We start from the raw sequence: 21,234 nt of genomic DNA, 5'->3' as shown, positions 1-21,234 counted from the left end.
GGAGCCCATCTACCACTGGTCTTATTCCTGGAGAAGTCTTATTATAATAGATAGATGAACTCCACTCTTGAAATATTATTTCCCCTTTAGTCCTGTCTCTTAAACTGGGAAAATTCAAAGTCCCCACCATAATAAAGAAATAAGAGGGTTTTTTTCTATTTTTCCCATTTCCCTATTCACCGCCCTTCCCTCACATGAGCTTGCTAAAGTTCACAGTCAAAATTCACATCTAAAATAAAGAGGCTTGCAAAAGAAGCTCACGTAATCCCACTCCTTAAATATCACTAAGACATCTGAGATATTGTTTAGATTGTGGACTCTTACTTTGACATGCCAGCATAGGTAGATGGACAGGCAAGCACATCAGATGTCACTGTTTGGCAGCTGATAAAAGTCAGTGGTGCTATAATACTAAGCACAGAGCCACTAGATTAGTCTGTGAGGGAAGGAGATGCCTCTTCCTTCCCTTCAATAGTGGGTTAAACCCAGCTGGCACCCTCTGGAACTACGGGTAAGTCCCTTCTTTATTCCTACTACACTTTTAGGTCTTGTTTTTGTTTTCTGTCCAAATCAGATGAGTGTATACAAAGATGATTTTCAGATAAAAAGTTTCAAAGCCACAACATTATAATGATATTACACAAAGATTTAAAGAGAAAACGACTCATTCATTTCACTGAGACTGGAAGGCATTATACAAATGATAGAAGGAAAGACAGCTGTGTCTCATTTTTAAATCACCATTTTTCCTTGAAAATGGACACTTGATCTGATGTAACTGTGGTAATGTCTTATGAATGCAAAATATCCTCTATCAGTCCTCTGTGCAAATCTATGCTATATTAGAGATAGGAAAAAAATGTTAAGATTTTTAAAACAGGAGACTGAATACTACTTTATTTATAAAAATCTTTGAAATTCATTTAACATTATTTGGAATAAAATGATACTGTCAAATAACAGAATCTACTATAGAATTGTTGAACAGTAACTACAAACATAAAAACTTACAGAATTACCTGTATAAATGTCTGTATAAAATTTTGTTGACACATGGATAAAATGAAACTTATGAAATAACATTTTTAATTGGGCTTTTTAAAATATCGCTAATTATTAACAATGTAGGCCAAATCAACATGTACAAGACAGTTGACATTCTGAAAATATATGTAAAGAAAAAAAGGGAACTGTTTTTGGAAAATATCTACTATTTCATAAATGGTTTATTTCTTGCTATCTGAAATGAGCCTCAATAGTGTACCTGCCCAGAAAGAAATTTAGGAATCAAACTCTGGATTCAATTCTGCAACAGACTGAATAAACCGATAACTACAAAACTACTTGCCTTGATATCGACTTTTTTTTTTTAGATCTACTCAAGGCCCTCCTTCAGGGTGTTTTTTCCCAGCAATTTAAAATGCCTAAAGTAGTTCATTTCTAAAATGCATTCTAGTTTAATGTATTTGTGTTCATAAACTTGAAATTAAGGAATATTTAACTTTTTAAGTATTCTTTTTCAATAGCGTCTTTCTCTTGGCTGCTTAGTTGCATTTCTGTTTTTTTCTAAAATTGCTAGTTTTAATTTAAACTACATAGGCAACCTTGAAATACTATTTTTTGAAAGTATCCTATTATTTAGGATGAAACTCTTTGGTCTGGAAAAGTTTTATTAACATTTTATCCAAGACAGTAACTAAAATAATTACAAGACTTCATTTCAATGATGACAAACAATTTGGTTAATTTTTCAGTTAAAAGTTTGATTTGTCATTATCTCAGGACTGGCTTATACAATGTGAAACAAAATAGGCAAATGTATTTTGAATCAATTTATCTGATCTTTTCAATGAAAACAGGATTAGTGTTAAAACAATTTATAAGGCTAGTCTTTGTGTATAATGTCTATATATAGTCCTGCTTAGGTTTACCATACTAATGGAAAAAAATCAGAGGCAAATATAATCCCTCAGGGTTGATTTTCATGGCAAATGTTTCATCTAAGAGAAAATGAGGATGTACTGTAGGAAGGCAGGAGGGCCACTACAGAGCTAAGCAGGAGGAATGGCACCTGTCTTTTCCTGGTAAGGTACAGACTAAATTCATACGTGTCTTATTTACTTGTATGATTCCTGTTTGCCATTTGAAAAGAGAAAGTAAAACAGCAAAAATCAATTTCAAAATTAGTCTATCTGAGATCTCCAAAGGTGTGGCAGAAAAAAAAAGAAAAAAAAGACCAAAAAACAAAATTAGTCTAAAATACATACTAAACAAATAATAAAAAGTAAAACTCTAAATAATTAAAAGCACATTAAGACCAACAACTAGAAAGTATAATCTAAAAATAACAGAATTATAGGGTATGATTCTGTTTAAAAATACATAATAAAAACAGAAAAATTTGTAAGTGGCTCTGGAATGCAGCCTGTAACATATATTCTACACAAACATATGCACACAATCACTCCTTAATTAATATCTAGTTCAGTTATATGGTCAGTTTGGAATCAAGGAGAGAAAAAGAAGCAGTGAACTGTAAAGTTAAAAAGCACTCAGCTGGGTGCGGTGGTTCATGCCCGTAACCCCAGCACCAAGGGAGGCTGAGGCAGGAGGACTGCTTGAGGCTAGGAGTTTAAGACCAGTCTAGGTAACATAGTGAGACCCTGTCGCTATAAAAAAAAAAAAGAAGAAAAGAAAAAAAAGAAAGAAAGAAAGAAAAAGAAAGAAAAAAGAAAAATTAGCCAGGTGTGGGGGCTTATATGTGTAGTCCCTACTCTGGAGGGTGCAGTGGGAGGATGGCTTGTGTCCAGGAGTTGGAGGGACTGCAGTGAGCTATAATCACCTGGGCAACCAAGCAAGACACACAAAGAAGGAAGGAAGGAAGGAAGGAAGGAAGGAAGGAAGGAAGGAAGGAAGGAAGGCAGGCAAGCACATAAGATCTGAAAGGTCAAATAAACAATGTTATTGTTTAAGCAAATATTGTAAATTGTAACAATTATTTTCTTCTTTTGAAGGAACAATATTCTTCAAGAGAAGCTCACTCTACCAAAGCCAGGAGCACAGTATTCTCAGGATCTCAACAAGGAAGAGCAGACGAAGGTTGCTTCTGATTCCTTGCAACCTTCTGTAATTCCAGGCTTGTGGCCCCAGATTCAGGGCCCCACCCTTCCAGGAACAAATTATTATAGTAATAACTTGCCTTCATCTTCCATATACCAACTAAGCATGTTTAACTACGAACGTCCAAAACACTTCATCCAGTCCCAAAACCCATGTGGCTCTAGACTGCAGCCTCCTGGACCAGAAACCTCCAGCTTCTCTAGCCAGACCAAACAGTCTTCCATTACCATCCAGCCCCGCCAGTGTACAGAGCAAAGATTTTCTGCCTCCTCAACAGTGAGCTCTCACATCACCATGTCCTCCTCTGCTTTCCCTGCCTCTCCCCAGCAGCCTGCTGGCTCCAACCCAGGCCAAAGGGTTACAACCACCTATAACCAGTCCCCAGCCAGCTTCCTCAGCTCCATATTACCATCACAGCCTGATTACAATAGCAGTAAAATCCCTTCCGCTATGGATTCCAAGTAAGTGAATTTTTATATACCGCATGTATAGTGTAATTATATCTGAGGAGTTTGCGCGGGGGTAGGAGTTTTGGGGGTATGCTGCAGTTCATTCTTTACTATCTAAAAAGGCAATGTGACCTTACAGTCTCATTCCATAGTTCTACTAGAACATGCTGAACCAGGGTACTGGCAATAAGAGGTCATCTGACCATTCTCCAGTGTCCAGGCTGAGCTGAATCCAAATTACCGATTACACCATAATATTATTTACCCATTATTTTCCATCTTTGAAAAAAATTACTTCTCACATACCCAAGAACAATTAACTTTTCCTTTAGTTCTAAGCTAAGCTCCTCATGCTGTAAATCTAATTCCTCTGGTTCTGGGCTCGGCTAAGATGAACACCTGTTTGCTCTTCTTCAGATAGGATTTCCTCTCACATAAGCAGAGGCTATTAAGTTTCTTCTCAGTCTTTTCTTCCTATCCCTTTTCCCCTCTAATCCTGAATATCCACTTGGCTCAAAAATTCTTAAATTAACAAATAAAAAAATCTGGAACTCAGAACCTTGAATATATACATTTTCCTTACTGTGATCAGAAGAAGGAAGGCCTGAATAGATGAAGGCTTATGACCTTAAGGTTTCTTTTGATAATTAAAACCACATCTTGTTCAAATGAGTTGGGTTGATCTAAATACAAGGACTAATACTGAAGCCTTATGCAAACATGTGCTACTTCAACTACCCTAAGACTGTCCTAGGAGAACCTAGTATGAAAAAGGACATGGTGGTTATGCTTTTTTTAAAACATGAACTGAATACCTTGTGCTTACGCAAACTAAAGGCTATCAGCTTTCCGGTTCCTTGGCTGGCTGGAACATCAGAGAATCAAATCAGAGGCATCTCAAAAATTGTCTCATGGAATATGTTTTGTTGCAGGCTTACTAATACATTACTCAACTCTGCTAGTTTCTCGCAATCTTCTCTAGAGGCTATTTTTTCTAGAAACTCCTATTATTGGTGACAACTTTGGAAATCTAGTTGAACTGCCTATAGCAATTCAACTTGCAAAAAAAAACTTTTCAATATTTAAAAAAATAAAAATCAGGAAAACCAAAAACATTTGTTAGAATACTAGACACATTAAGTTGAACCATTTGAAATGGCTGATAGTCAACTGTTTTTGACCTACAAAAATGGCATTCTCACAGGTTTAACCTAATAATTTAAAAGGATGTTTTCAATAATTGACAGCCCTTTCTTTCTCTTCCCTCCCAAATTCCCTTTATATTCATAATATATAGTAGATCTTTCTTGGTTACATTTACTCAGATGATCATTTTCCATCTAGCTTTCTATTATTTCCATATTTCCTATATTAGCATTTTAAAATCTAAAAGAATTTTTTCTGTTTTTCTTAATAAAGTCTTTCAATCATATTTCATATTACTGCCCAGAAAAGAAAGTTATCAAAGACTTAAGAAAAGAGAAAGAAAGCCAAAAATATAATAAGAAATAAAGCCTAGGAGGTCCCCAAACCAGAGATCAAAGATCCACTTTAGCTGTTCCATTTTCAGCAACCACAGATAACTCTTTAATCTTCCCATAGCTACTTGATACCCATTTTGTGTCCAGCTGTACAGAGTGGAAAGCCCTGGCCCTTTGAACATTTGTGCACAACTCCCTCACTGCTATGATGGGCTCCAGTTTGCCCTGACTTCCAAAATAATCCCTTGAATTCTGACCTAGAGAAGTATGAAAGCTTTATTTAGGTTTTCATCAATAAGAAGCTCTTAAACATTTTACCCAGTTGATCAAACCACAGACTGAAAATTGAGGGGAACTCAGTTATTCCTTCCAAAAAGCTTGCTATGTGAAATTCAGCAAGCGCTTTACCTACCCAGTGTTTCAGTTTTCTGGTCTGTAGCAATATTAAGGAGTTAGGTAACTAATGATAGAGAAAGAACCTATAAAGCAGCATGCAAACGTATTATTAGTTTGTAAATAGGAACATGTATCAAGTCATAACACTTAATCCACCTAAACTGGGAATAATGAGGGTATTTAGTGAACAAAGTGACTGAGGTTACATATACATCAGTGATTCTCAGGATTGGTTTTGATAATCCTTCAGGATTTCTCAGATATATTCAGAATTTCCCAGATATGACAAGTCTAAAAACAATTATTTAATGCTAATTCATGTTAACAAACGTGTGACTTATAAAGATGGTAAGCTAACATTTAAAAAAAAACACAGGAGGCTAGGCCAGGCGTGGTGGCTCACACCTGTAATCCCACCACTTTGGGAGGCCAAGGTGGACAGATCACCCGAGGTCAGGGATTTGAGACCAGCCTGGCCAACATGGTGAAACCCTGTCTCTACTAAAAGAAATACAAAAAAATTAGCAGGGTGTTGTGGCGGGCGCCTGTAACCCCAGTTACTTGGGAGGCTGAGGCATGAGAATCGCTTGAACCTGGGAGACAGAGGGGGGCAGAGGTTGCAGTGAGCCAAGACCATGCCATTGCACTCCAGCCTGGACAACAAGAATGAAACTCTGTCCCCCGCAAAAAAAAAAAAAAACAAAAGAACAAAAAGTGGGCTGTTATAATTTCATACGATTGAAAAAATATGAGATCTATAAGGCCAAAGAGATTTTGCCACTTTGATCTAGGAATTCAATCTTAAAAAAAAGTCACTATTTTAAATAACATTTTGTTTGGCTATTTAATTAACTGAACAAATCAGACTTGAAAGATTTATATAGACAACAATGAAGATCTTAAGACCTGAAATGTCAGGAGAGGAAATGTGTATCATTAGCTTTCAATAGAGTGTCCTGAACACCATGAAAATCACTCATTCACTCAACTGATGGTATCTCCTATACCCATGATTTATGTTCGTGGATATAAATGATATAATGATAAGAAATAAGACACATTTTTTCTCCAGAATGTTTACAATCTAATGATTACTAACCAAGTCCCCAAAGCCAGTAAAAATTAAAACTCTGGCCCTACTTGGAGGAAATACATTTCTACTTAGCTCACAAGTCCTTTTAATGATCCTTGAGAATATTTGGAAAGGATCATTTCAGAGAAGAGACCAAGATTGTCTCATCTGGATGGCCAGAGAACATTTATTATAATAATGGTAAAATACTCATTGAGGGCAGTGGCTAGTTTCCTCACATTAAGTAGATTAATAAAGATTAGCCCTTGCAGGCCAGGTGTGGTGGCTCAAGCCTATAATCCCAGCACTTTGGGAGGCCCAGGCAGGCAGACTACCAGAGGTCAGGAGTTTGAAACCAGCCTGGCCAACATGGCAAAACCCTGTCTCTACTAAAAATACAAAAATTAGCCTAGCATGGTGGCGGGTGCCTGTAATCCCAGCTACCTGGGAGGCTGAGACAGGAGAATCACCTGAACCCAGGAGGCAGAGGTTGCAGTGAGCCGAGATCACGCCACTGCACTCCAGTCCGGGCAACACAGTGGGACTCTGTCTCAAAAAAATAAATAAAAATTAAAAATAAAGATTAGCCCCTGCAGGGCTCTAAATGGATAAACTAGGTAAAAACTAAATAAAGCACTGTGATACATGTAAGCTACATAACAGATCTAAAAATACCAGGCTCTCTAAATACCACCCTATCCTCTATCAGAATCAACAAGGGAAATATGAGAGGGGCAAGGACATCCTAGAAAAAATTTAGGATCAAAATTTGAAATAAAGACTATTTATTTGCTTTTTTTCCAGTTTACATTTCTTTCTCCTTCCTCGAATCATCCTATTCTTTCTCTAAAAATCACTTCAGCAGTATTGAAGAAACTGTCATTACTTTAGAAGTTATTCGCTGTTATATAGTGCCATACTTGGATTTTCTAGAATATGAAATTAATAGGAATTGGAAATTACAGGAAAGTCAATGACTGTGTAAACAGTAGACTCCATTCAAAGCAAGAGATTATTCACTAAAAGCCAGTGGTGTGCTGGTAAATGTCTAACAATCATTGGATGAAAGAGCCATTATTTGTGATACTTACCAATTTCCCTGGTGTAAATATTTCCACCACAACCAATTTCAAACTATAACATGAAATCACAGGAAACTGGGAAAAGATGTTAAAAATCAGCCCATATGAAGCAGCTCCAGCACACCACCACTTAATATCTACCCACAAATCAAACAAGAAATTCGGTCATCGTAGCTATAATAAAGAACAAAATTGTGTCCTTTGCAGTAACACGGATGCAGCTTGAGGCCATTATCCTGAGCAAACTAACACAGAAACAGAAAACAAAATAGGGCATGTTCTCATTTATAAATGGGAGCTAAACATTGGGTACACATGAACACAAAGATGAAAAACAATAAACACTGGAGATCCCAAAAGCAGAAAGGGGGGAAGGAGGTGGACAAGGGTTCAAAAACTACCTATTGGGTACTATGTTCACCTCCTGGGTGACAGAATAATTAGAAGGCCAAACCCCAGCATCACACAATATACCCATGTAACAAACCTGCACATGTACTCCCAGAATCTAAAAAAAAAAAAATTTTTTAAAGAGATTAGTCATAAGACTGGAAGAGCTCTCAGGCTGCCATTAACTAGACTTACGCTCACATTCCTTAGGGACATCCTCCTTATGTCTAATCTAAATTCTTCCTCCTGCCACTTAATTTCCATTTGCCAAAAGGAAAAAAAAAAAATAGTAACCATCCTTATAAAATATTTCTTGACTGTTATTAGGCAATTTGTTTTTAATAATACTAGTAGTACTAAGTGGTAAACTCAACATATCTAAAGGTAACTTGCAAAATGAGGCCAAGACTTTCTTTTTTAAAATCTTTTCTTTTTCCTTTTTAAAGCTATCAACAGTTCTCAGCTGGCCAACCTGTAAATGCTAAGCCATCCCAAACTGCAAATGCTAAGCCCACACCAAGAACTCCTGATCATGAAATACAAGGATCAAAAGAAGCTTTGATTCAAGATTTGGAAAGAAAGCTGAAATGCAAGGACACCCTTCTTCATAATGGAAATCAAGTGGGCAAGATGTCTATTTTGTACAAAAGGCCACTTAAACTACAAAATCTAATTTTAATAAGGAAGTTCTATCTCACATATCTATGTCCATATAATCAGCAAGGAATAAGATTATCTAAAAAGAAGGAATATTTGGGCCCTATTCCATTTCTCTCTGCATGAAATCACCTCTTGGTTTACAGTAGTAAAAGAATGAAGCAAATGAAAGATCTGAATGGTTTAATGAAATTTTTCTGTTATTAAATATTACCCTCTCATAAACTATGTCTGATGCCCAAATAACTATTAGGAATTACTGTCAAGTCAACTTAGTGTACTTTGATGTACAATATTGACAGGTAATTATAGCTATAATTCTTATCATGTAGTCCTTATTGTGTATATTATATTAGTAACTTATCTTTAAACAGACTATATGCCTTTAATACAAATAGATTTAGCCTATCAGTTGCACTGCTCTCGATCAGAAGTTAATATAATCAAATATTCAGTGCTCATTTAATAAAAGTTACTTCTGGCTGGGCGCAGTGGCTCACGTCTGTAATCCCAGCACTTTGGGAGGCCAAGGCAGGTGGATCACCAAGGTCAGGAGTTCGAGAACAGCCTGACCAATATGGTGAAATCCCATCTCTACTAAAAATACAAAAATTAGCCAGGTGTGATGGCATGCGCCTGTAATTCCAGCTACTTGGGAGGCTGAGAAAGGAGAATTGCTTGAACTCAGGAGGTGTAGGCTGCCTTGAGCCGAGATTCTGCCACTGTACTCCAGCCTGGGCGACAGAGTGAGACTCTGTCTCAAAAATAAATTAATTAATTAAAATTAAATAAAAATTACTTCTGAATGTGAGGACATGAAGTATTATATTCAAAAATAAAGCTGACTGGAACATGCAGAACAACGGAGGAAAGGGTTGAATTTCCCTTTACTTAGGAGATCCTTATTTAAGGGCAATTATGCTTGCCTGTCACAGGAGCAAAAAGAAAGCCTAAGTGAACCTTTACTGCAAGTGAGGGACATGGTACTAGAATAGAAGGAAAATGCTTTGAATGGAAGAAAAGACTTAAAAAAAAAAAAAAAACATAGAATCAGCTGGGCGCGGTGGCTCACGCCTGCAATCCCAACATTTGGGGAGGCCAAGGCGGGCGGATCATGAGATCAGGAGATCGAGACCATCCCGGCTAACACAGTAAAACCCCGCCTCTACTAAAAATACAAAAAATTAGCTGGGTGTGGTGGTGGGTGCCTGTAGTCCCAGCTACTCAGGAGGCTGAGGCAGGAGAATGGCGTGAACTCAGGAGGCAGAGGTTGCAGTGAGCCGAGATCGTGCCAATGCACTCCAGCCTGGGTGACAGAGCAAGACTCCATCTCAAAAAAAAAACAACACACACACACATAGAATCTATCATTCAATAGATAGAACTATGCTTCTTTAAAGTTCTGACCTATAGTAGTGGTTTTAAGGTACACCTGTACAAACATCTTTTATTAAATCTAATTACTGTCTCAATAAATTCTTTAAAGCGGCTAACATATGAAGAGAAGATGGCTCGCAGATTGCTAGGACCACAGAATGCAGCTGCCGTGTTTCAAGCTCAGAATGACAGTGGTGCACAAGACTCGCAGGTAAATTAAAATGCTCTAAGTGGAGTATTTTTATTCTGTGTGATTTTTAAACGTCTGCTTTTCTAAATGCTTATAAATAGCATCTGAAATAAAAGTCGGTCAGTTCCATCCACCATTGGATACATAAAGAGACCATGATAAACATATATATGTAATTTTACCACATTTTACCCCATTTTCTGGTAGTTCTAATACCTGGATACACAATGTTACAAAGTCAAAATACCAGAAGTCTAATGGTATTTTTCATCCGGACATTTATGGGTCACTTAGACCTAGGACTCTCTATAGTGTCTACACGGACAGGGAATATATGGGTTGTGAACCTTCAATAGGACAGAAATTAAGATTCTAAATGAGAGTAATTATAACGTTTCTCACAAGCTGTTTAATATTTCAATGTTTTAAAATATACTTGTGGTACTAATGAAATATCCAATTCTGTTTGTTATATTCCTGTTTTCAAAAAATGCTTTCTGAAAACCAAAAAAAAAAAAAAAAACCCTCATGAGTAATTGTTCCAAGATTAACAAATGTATCCTTTCCAAGAAGGGATTAAATTTATGGAGGTGTATCCCACAGGTTTGCACCTGATCAATTTTTTTTTTTTTTTTTTTAGACAGTCTTGCTCTGTCACCCAGGCAGGCTGGAGTACAGTGGTGCAACCTCAGCTCACTGCAAACTCCACCTCCCGGCTTCAAATGATTCTCTTGCCTCAGCCTCTCAAGTAGCTGGGATTACAGGTGCACACCACCAGGCCCAGCTAATTTTTGTATTTTTAATAGAGATGGGGTTTCACCATGTTGGCCAGGCTGGGACACCTCAGCCTCCAAAAGTGCTGGGATTACAGGTGTTAGCCACCACACCTGGCCTCAACTTGATTTTAACAAGTAAACTTAACCCCAAAGAAAATGTACAGTCGGTGGCTGGGCATGGTGGCTCACACCTGTAATCTCAGCACTTTGGGAAGCCAAGGCAGGTGGATCACAAGGTCAAGAGATTGAGACGATCCTAGCCAACATGGTGAAACCCAGACTCTACTGAAAATATGAAAATTAGCTGGGCGTGGTGGCACACGCCTGTAGTCCCAGCTACTCAGGAGGCTGAGGCAGAAGAATCGCTTGAACCCAGGAAATGGAGATTGCAGTGAACCAAAATCGCTCCACTGCACTCCAGCCTGGGTGACAGAGCGAGACTCCATCTCAAATAAAAAAAGAAAAATGTTCAGCTGGACAGGTAGACTGAATGTTAGCACTCTTTCTTCCTTCTGTAGTTACCTTTCATTCCCTTCAAAAAGTCCACAAGAAACTAGGAGCCAAAGAGATTAAACTAGGAACACAAGTATTCCTAGGTTCCAAAGGCAGAAAACTGAAATTCAGTTTTTTTTTTTTCCAACCTTGGCCTCCCAACTTCAAGTGATTCTCGTGCCTCAGACTCCCGAATAGACAGGACTATAGGTGCGCACACCATGCTGGCTAATTTTTGTATTTTTAGCAGAGACGGTGATTCACCATGTTACCCACCCTGGTCTCAAACTCCTGAGCTCAACTGATCCACCTAGCTCAGCCTCCAAAGTGCTGGGATTACAGGCATGAGCCACCACACCCGGCCTTTGAAATTAAGTTTTTTGGTTCTGTTTGATGCAACTACACCTACTAAAAAGGATGGATGAGTGTCTACCAGAGCAAGAACTAGAAACCAAAAAGAGAACTTAAATTTATTTTTGGCTACTAAACAGTTCATGAATTTGTTCATTCAACTGATTTACATGGAGAACCTACTTGTATGTTGGGCTCTGCGCTTGGTATGGAAGATTATAGCAAAAATGAGACACAAACTCATCACTATTAGGGGAATTACTCAAAGCAATATTATACTGATGATGGGTTTTTTTTTTTTTTTTTTTTTTTTTTTTTTTTTTTTTGAGACGGAGTCTCACTCTGTCACCCAGGCTGGAGTGCAGCGATGCAATCTCAGCTCACTGCAACCTCTGACTCCCGGGTTCAAGCGACTCTCCTGCCTCAGCCTCCCAAGCAGCTGGGATTATAGGCACGCACCAACATGCCCAGCTAATTTTTTGTATTTTTAGTAGAGATGGGGTTTCACCATGTTGGCCAGGCTGGTCTCGACCTCCTGACCTCAAGTGATCCACCTGCCTTGGCCTCCCAAAGTGCTGGGATTATAGGCGTTAGCCACCACACCCAGCCTGGATATTTTTAATTGGATTACTTTTACTTTACCAAAAAATTAGTTGATTTGTTTGATCACTGAATTGACCGGGTTTTGGATATTCTGCTTAGAGAACCTTAAGGCTAGCCAAAAATTGTTACAGATTTGCAAGGCTTTTGCCTTAAAAATGACAAAATACATTAGCTAAATAGATTCATCCCAAAGCAAATTATTTGTACTCAGATTTTGTGTGCTCCTACATAGTTTTGGGTAGGGTCTATATTTTCCACTTTGTATCTCCCACTGTGCTAAGCACAGTGAAACGCAAAATACACACTACTTAATCAATTAGTTCTCTTATAGTTTTCATAAATCCCTGATTTCATTCTCAAATAGAAATAATTTTCTGGTGTTCGGATATAAATCCTATAAGATGTTTGCTTAAATATAACTTTATTAAACAGGAATTAACGCTATTTTACAAAGCTTGTTCATAGCTCTACACATACCTTTTGTGAAGTCCATCAGGATTTTGTGCCATGAGCTAAAAAGAGAAGAATTTTCCAGTCTAATATGTGTTTACTGCTGTTGGTGCCACTTTTGAGCAGCAGGCATAATACCCTGTATCTACTGCCAATACAAGTGACTTCATGTCTATTCCTGTTTTACTAAAGGACAATCTGTACTCTGCGCTCTCATTTCAAATGCACCAGGGAGACACATCATCCTTTGTCATAAAACAGTCGTTCGAAAAATGAACCACCATCAATTCCAAGTCTAGCTAATTTTCACAAATAATATTTGTTAAACAGTCCTATTAATTCTGGGCTTTCTTGCTAGAGTGGTAGTATATCAGTGTACTGTATTTTAAGTGCTTAAAAGCTGAATGTATAGAACTTACCAGGGCTGTACAAATAGAGCCAAAATAGGAATGTTCCTTTCAACTATACTTAATTCTGCTTCATTCAAGCTAACAATTGCATGTAAACATTCTTACTTTGTTTTAATTTCAAGCAACATAACTCAGAACATGCGCGACTGCAAGTTCCTACATCACAAGTAAGGTAAAAATTTTTTAATTTTAAAGAAATGTATGTTTTCCTACCTAAAATATTTTCAGCTTAAAAATGTAATATTTATAAAGCCCTCGAGCCTACTCTATATCTTTTAAAAAATACAATGTGTATTTTCTAATGTCTGAGATGACGACCAAAATTTTGACGTTAATTATCAAAACTATCACAGGGGAATTTTTTAACGTTTTGGTCAAATAAGCCAGGACCATGCTTTCATATTAAACAATTTTCTCATGACAATGGAGACCCAATTCTAATTATACAGTCTTTGGTGGTAAGAATACTCTACTGGGTACTGGGCATTTTAATAGATCATTTCTTCATCAATTGATGGCATTGTAAAAGAGAAACTAAGATGTACAATTTGTACCAGATATTTCTAAATTGCTACCATTTCTAATAGTCATCAAATATGCCACAGGTAAATACAGCCCTATGGCCTCTCTCCATTGTTATTAACACTATCAGATCAAATAGTAGATTCTCTGGTTTCAAATTTGATGGCTAGGCTGGACGCGGTGGCTAACACCTGTAATCCTAGCACTTTGGAAGGCCAAGGTGGGTAGATCACCTGAGGTCAGGAGTTCAAGACCAGGCTGATCAACATAGTGAAACCCCGTCTCTACTAAAAATACAAAATTAGCCAGGTGTAGTGGCACATGCCTATAATTCCAGCTACTCGGGAGGCTGAGGCAGGAGAACCGCTTGAACCCAAGAGGCGGAGGTTGGTATAACTGAAATACATCTCTGAATATCACCATATACATGTTCACACCACCCCTATAGAAAAACGTCAAAAACTTAATTTGGATTTATTTATTTATTTTTGAGACAGACTCTCACTCTGTTGTCCAGGCTGGAGTGCAGCGACGTGATCTAGGCTCACTGCAACCTCCGCCTCCCAAGTTCAAGCGATTCTCCTGCCTTAGCCTCCCGAGTGAGCTGAGATTGGGCCACTGCACTCCAGCCTGGGCAACAAGAGTGAAACTCCATTGCAAAAAAAGTGAAGTTGATGGCTAAACTATACTTGTGCAAAATGAAAAGCAATGATAATATTTACATATAGTTGTTATCGAAATATTCTTGTAGAAGTAGATCATCCTCAAGGGGAGATGTGAATGATCAGGATGCAATCCAGGAGAAATTTTACCCACCACGTTTCATTCAAGTGCCAGAGAACATGTCGATTGATGAAGGAAGATTCTGCAGAATGGACTTCAAAGTAAGAGAAGAGTTCAAAAGTACTGGGGGGAAATTAACAATGGGATACTGTTTTGAAAAATGTCCTTTTCCTACCTCATAGCTTGCAAAGCAGTACGTACAATGTACAATGGACAAGAACACAAATTCTGAAGCCAAACTGAAGTGGGTTTGAATTCTGGCTCTGCCACTTTCCAGCTAAGCAACCTTAGACAAGTCATTTAACCTCTCTGTGCTTTTGTCTCTTCATCTGTAAAATGGGATAATACCCCAAAAAGTTATGAGGATTAATCGTAAATAGGTATACCTCATAAATACTCTTTATAAGTGAAGCTATCAGAACAATAGAATTTGTAAACTATAATGCCTTTTTTTTTTGAGACAGGGTCTTGCTCTGTCACCCACGCTGGAGTGCAATGGTGCAATCTCAGCTCACTGCAACCTGTCTTCCAGGTTCAAGCCATCCTCCCACCTCAGCCTCCCTAGCAGCTGAAACTACAGACACATGCCACCATGCCCAGCTAGTCTAGAACTCCTGGGTTCAAGGCGATCCACTCACCTTGGCTTCCCAAAGTGTTGGGATTACAGGCGTAAGCCACTGTGCCCAGGCTTAACGTATAATGTCTCTCCAATTCTCCTCTATCAAGAAATTCAAGCCACCCTGCTTTCTTTTGCCCTAAAAGAGTCCCTCAGACTAGAAAAGCTCTTTAGAAGAGGTTACCTTTTTATTATCCTTATTTTGGAGAACTTTTCGTTATAAAATTTTTTTTCCAGATTCCTTATGAACTAAAGTTAATGTTAAAGCTTTGGATTTCATTAACAGTTTATGTAAAAACACTTAACATATTGCCATTTATATGTCAAACTATAGCTCAAGAACACTCTGTTTTAGAAAAATTATTCATTAGATCAGCAAGCCTCATATATATGTGCCTCTGTGACTTCATTTGCAGTCACATTTAGCCAGAAAAGCAATATGACTTCTATATTCCTTATAGAAATCAATGTAATGTAAATTAATGTTCTAAGTATAGTAATTAAGAGTTCATAAAGAGACTGAGGTTGCATGTAAAAGAGTTATGGTTTGAGATAGTCTAAAAATACTATATTAATTTCAAGGATCTTATTTTCCAATGTTTTGTTTAAAAAAGTATAAATACCTTTTGAGCCCTTGCTTTGCATTTCAATCACAAACCCATTCAGATACGGGAACTGTTTAAATTCATATATGGACAAATAGGTTTCAGTGATGTAATGTTTTAAAATTCTGCCATCTCCTTGTGTTTTTCTTTCTAGGTAAGCGGACTGCCAGCTCCTGATGTGTCATGGTATCTAAATGGAAGACCAGTTCAATCAGATGATTTGCACAAAATGATAGTGTCTGAGAAGGGTCTTCATTCACTCATCTTTGAAGTAGTCAGAGCTTCAGATGCAGGGGCTTATGCATGTGTTGCCAGGAATAGAGCAGGAGAAGCCACCTTCACTGTGCAGCTGGATGTCCTTGGTAAGCCTCCAAAAAGACCCTTGAGAATTCCTTAAAATCCAGAAGTATTGAAAAAAAGAAGGTATTTTAAAAGAAAAGCCCAGCAGACTTCATATTTAAGGTTAATGTCTACACAACTTATTGGACTGTCCATTTTTATCTACAAACCACAGGAAAAAATATACATATATGTACACACACATACACATACACACACACACACACACATATATATGTAAAGGAAAGTCAGTGAAACTAGAATGAAAGATCTATCACCAAAGCTTTTCTGGAAAGAAAAGTCATACAATTTTAGACAAACCAAATAAGGAAGCATAAGCATTTCTAGATGTAACTATAGAGTCTCAAAATAAAAATCTCAGTCTAATCATTTCTCTGGTCTTTGTTTCTCCAAAATGAGGATAATAAAAATAATCAATCTGACTCATGATATTACGGAATTATCATAATCTGTCATAATGTTAAATACATAGTTTAAAAATGAAGAGTAGGAAGGGTATAGTGACTCAGGCCTGTAATCCCAACACTTTAAGAGGCGCCAAGGTGGGAGGATCACTTGAGCCAAGGAGTTTGAGACCAGCGGGGTAACAAATAGCAAGACCTTCTTTGTCTCTACAAAAAATAAAAAAAATTAGCTGGGCATAGTGGTGCCAGCTACTAGAGAGGCTAAGGTGGGAGGATAACTTGAGCCTGGAGTTTGAGGTTACAGTGAGCTATGATTGCATCACTGTACTCCAGCCTGGGTGACAGAGTAAGACCTTGTTTTAAAAAATTTCTTAAAAAATTAAGAGTAAATATCAACTTTTAATCTTAGACTATGCCCTTTTTACTAGGAAACTAATCTCTAACTATAACCAAAACAGTCCTACTTGCTTTAGAAAACAGGTATGGCTACATTTATGTCTCAAATCTGTCTTAAGTAGGGCAGTTCTTATAAAACTGGTGTCTGGTTTTTAAATTTTACACTTTTTTTTTTTTTTTTTTTTTGAGGCAGAGTCTCACTCTGTCAACCGGGATGGAGTACTGTGGCCGGATCTCAGCTCACTGCAAGCTCCGCCTCCCGGGTCACGCCATTCTCCTGCCTCAGCCTCGCGAGTAGCTGGGAATACAGGCGCCCGCCACCTCGCCCGGCTAGTTTTTGTATTTTTTAGTAGAGACGGGGTTTCACCGTGTTAGCCAGGATGGTCTCGATCTCCTGACCTCGTGATCCGCCCGTCTCGGCCTCCCAAAGTGCTGGGATTACAGGCTTGAGCCACCGCGCCCGGCCTAAATTTTACACTTTAAATGCTTTAAATATACAAGTTGAGTATCCCTAATCCAAAAATCTGAAATCTTTAAGATGCTCCAAAATCGACATGACACACAAAGGAAATGTTCATTAGAGCATTCTGGATTTTCAGATTAAGGATGTTCAACAAGTATAACGCTAATATTCTAAAATAAAATTAAAAAATCAGAAATCCAAAACACTTCTGCTCCCAAGCATTTCAGATAATGGATACTCAACTCATATCACATTTTTAATACTTAATACCATTGTATATTGCATAAGAGATATTTTGCTATAATTCACTGTTTATTATACAAAAGTTTGATCAGGTTAAAGGATAAACTATTTCTTGAGTTTATATTCCACCCAGATCAATACAAAAATCTTTAAGATTATTCCATAATATACCAAAGGACCTCAATCTAAGGGAAAAACTAGTGAGCTGGAAATTTTCAAAAACACATACAATTTAAGTGATTAAAGTTTAGGCAAATCTTACTTGAACCAATTGCTTCAGAAATACTACAATAGTAGAGCTGAAAGAGATCTTGGCTGCCATCTGTTTAATTTCATCTCTCCTTCAGAAAAATCAGAGTTATGGTACTGAACTATCCTTTCCTCTCTCCCCTCAGGTAGGAAAACAAGGTCATAATAATGACTGATATTCCCATATTCCTTCACAATTTACAAAGTATCTCTTTGTTTATTATCTCATTTGTTCCTTACAATTATTTTGTGTGGTAGATACAACAGTTACTACTACCTGGATTTTTTTTTTTAAACAATAGATAAAACTGAGACTCAGAGAAACTAAACAAAATTTTATCAATTTTGCATGGCTCGTGGAGCCACTAGGTAATTTGAACCCAAGTTGTCTGATACTCTTTCCATCACTCATGCCGCCTCCCTGTAGATGAGATGATTAAAAAATACAACTTAAATTTGGGCCAGGCGCAGTGGCTCATGCCTATAATCCCAACACTTTACGAGGCTGAGGTGGGCAGATCACTTGAGGCCAGGAGTTAAGAGATCAGCCTGGCTAACATGGCAAAACCCCATGTCCACTAAAAAAAATACAAAAATTAGCCGGGTGTGGTGCACGCCTGTAATCCTAGCTCCTCAGGAGGCTGTGGCAGGAGAATTCCTTGAACCTGGGAGGCGGAGGTTGCAGTGAGCCAAGATCAAACCACTGCACTCCAGCCTGGGCAAAAGAACAAGACTTCGCCTCAAAAAAAAAAAAGAATATGACTTAAGTTTGAATGAAATATAATTATCTGATTATCAATTCAATGAATCATTACATTAGAGTTTAGAATTCTGAATGGTATAATAAAATAGTATTGCATGTCTTTTTAACTAAAAGTTTCTAATTCTGTTGCTGTTGGTTTTAACATTTTAATATCAACATACAAATTTCATAATGATTTAATACCTTTTTTACAATATTTCAAACACTTGAATTTTTTTATTAATATATAGCAAAAGAACATAAAAGAGCACCAATGTTTATCTACAAACCACAGAGCAAAAAAGTTTTAGAGGGAGACTCAGTGAAACTAGAATGCCAGATCTCGGCTATACCTCCACCAAAGCTTTTCTGGAAAAGAAATAATGAAATGGTACAATTCAACACTGACCGAATAAGGTAGGATATGTATTTCTAGACTTACTATAGTTTATTTGGGTGAATCCAGTTATACTTTTTAACATGCATTATAAATGGCATGCATTTATCTCAATTTGTCTAGTTTTTAAAACACTAAAGAATAATATAATAAAATATTTATTAGATAATAAATATAAGAAAACTTCAGTAAGCCAGATTCCACTAATCAGAAATGTAAGGCATAAAGCAGACTAGGATTTATCTCTTTATCAACGATGATGAAAGATGGCTCAAGGTTTCTTCTCTAACAAGATTCATTGTTTCTTTACAAAAAAGCTTCCGTTTCCTTTTTTTCTTTACAAAAAAGCTTCAGCCTTTATTAAACAAAGGAGGAGGTAGGAGACAGATAAGAGAACAGGTCAGAACCCCTCCCTTCCCCTATATATACACATAAATACAAACACAGACACACCCGATGAATGACAGAGACCATCAGGGATCAGGGGACAGACTGAAGGGCAGAGAGAGACAGCACCCAAGGGGGGATGTTTAATTCAAGAAAACCAATAGCTATTTGGCAATAAATAGATACAGCTTGGGAATTTTCCAATTTTTTTTCTTCTCAGTCTGACTGTAGGTCAGAGACATCCACTTCCCAGAAATAATTCCTGTACTTTCATTTCTTAAAATGTTTTTCAGCTTATATCAAGATAACACTGGAAGAGTTACTTTACTGATAAAAGATGTAAACAAGAAAGATGCTGGATGGTATACTGTGTCAGCAGTTAATGAAGCTGGAGTGACAACATGTAACACAAGATTAGACGTTACGGGTATGTCATACTATTAACCAAAGTATTATAAGGGATTTAACTAGGAAGATTTAATAAGAAATGCAAATTCCAGCAGACTATAAAAGTTGAGAGATTTTCCCCATATATAATCAGTTTTGGTTCTTTTTTCTTTTCCTGTCTGATAATAAATACTTAGGTGACCAATTTGGTGAGAACAGGTTTTCTGAATCAACTTTTATGTGATCTATTTCAGCACGTCCAAACCAAACCCTTCCAGCTCCTAAGCAGTTACGGGTTCGACCAACATTCAGCAAATATTTAGCACTGAACGGGAGAGGTTTGGATGTAAAACAAGCTTTTAACCCAGAAGGAGAATTTCAGCGTTTGGCAGCTCAATCTGGACTCTATGAAAGTGAAGAACTTTAATAACTTTACCAACATTGGAAAACAGCCAACTACACCATTAGTAATACAATTGATCACATTTTTTTGAAATTAATCCATAGCTGTATTAACAGATTATGGTTTTAATTAGGTAATATAGTTAATATATATTTATAATATTATTTATCCTTTGACTCTTGCACATTCTATGTACTCCTCCGATTTGTGAAGCCTACAGGAAATCTGGGTATATGGATTTGTAACTGTAGAAGACCATCTTAAAATACAGGATTTTAACATTTAAGTCATACACATTTAACAATTACAGGTTATAAATTAGTATCAACTTTTTAAACACATCTAATGCTTGTAATAACATTTATTGGTACTGCTTTCTAAATACTGTTTTACCCGTTTTCTCTTGTAGGAATACTAACATGGTATAGATTATCTGAGTGTTCCACAGTTTTATGTCAAAAGAGAATAAAATTCAAATATTTAAAACGGACTGTCTCCTCTTCACAAAAGTCTAGATCTGTAAAATAAAACTCCACTCAGCAAAACCTATGAATAACAAGTTCCAAAAGAGGAATGTTATATTCTAGAACAGTGTGAAGCTCACTTACAGCTCAGCCAATTCCTCTAGAAAACTGAGCTAGACTTTCCATGGTTTGCACTTCAAAGGCAACCACGATTAACTTAAATCATGACTGAATCTACCGAATTTGTGATTTTCTTTTAACCAAACAGGTCTCTAATTCTTCAGGATTTTTCAGTCTGTTATGCTCAAAGGAATAAGAATAGTCTCTCGAGGTTACCTGCTTAATTCTCATAGTTAATGTAAATTTGACAGCCCTGTAGTCCCAGCTGCTGGGAGAGGTTGAACTGGGGGATCTCTTAAGATCAGGAGTTTGAGGCCATACTGGGAAACATAGGGAGACTCCCTCTCTAAAAAAAAAAAAAAAAAAAAACTAGTATTATGTAAATTTGAATACCTAT

The 21,234-nt window shown here is 37.2% G+C and overlaps 1 protein-coding gene across 3 annotated transcripts; it reads left to right on the top strand.

The window, feature by feature from the left end:
* Nucleotides 1-415: 415 nt before the first annotated feature.
* MYOT (myotilin) lies at nt 416-20,743 on the top strand. Of its 3 annotated transcripts, XM_023195643.2 has the most exons (11): nt 424-511; nt 3,015-3,099; nt 3,451-3,581; nt 8,437-8,611; nt 10,134-10,235; nt 13,419-13,468; nt 14,570-14,702; nt 15,977-16,184; nt 18,931-19,096; nt 19,757-19,890; nt 20,105-20,743. In XM_023195643.2, exons 3-11 carry the CDS (start codon nt 3,571-3,573, stop codon nt 20,275-20,277), a joined length of 1,152 nt encoding a protein of 383 aa, XP_023051411.1. In that variant the 5' UTR covers nt 424-511; nt 3,015-3,099; nt 3,451-3,570; the 3' UTR covers nt 20,278-20,743. The 3 variants fall into 3 exon arrangements, with proteins under 3 accessions (XP_023051420.1, XP_023051411.1, XP_023051401.1); XM_023195652.2 differs by lacking the exon at nt 3,451-3,581 and having other exon boundaries at nt 416-511; XM_023195633.2 differs by having other exon boundaries at nt 3,015-3,581.
* Nucleotides 20,744-21,234: the final 491 nt, after the last annotated feature.

Source organism: Piliocolobus tephrosceles, chromosome 4 (assembly GCF_002776525.5).
Source record: "Piliocolobus tephrosceles isolate RC106 chromosome 4, ASM277652v3, whole genome shotgun sequence".
NCBI classification, from domain to species: domain Eukaryota; kingdom Metazoa; phylum Chordata; class Mammalia; order Primates; family Cercopithecidae; genus Piliocolobus; species Piliocolobus tephrosceles.
This window is presented reverse-complemented; position numbering and strand designations above follow the sequence as displayed.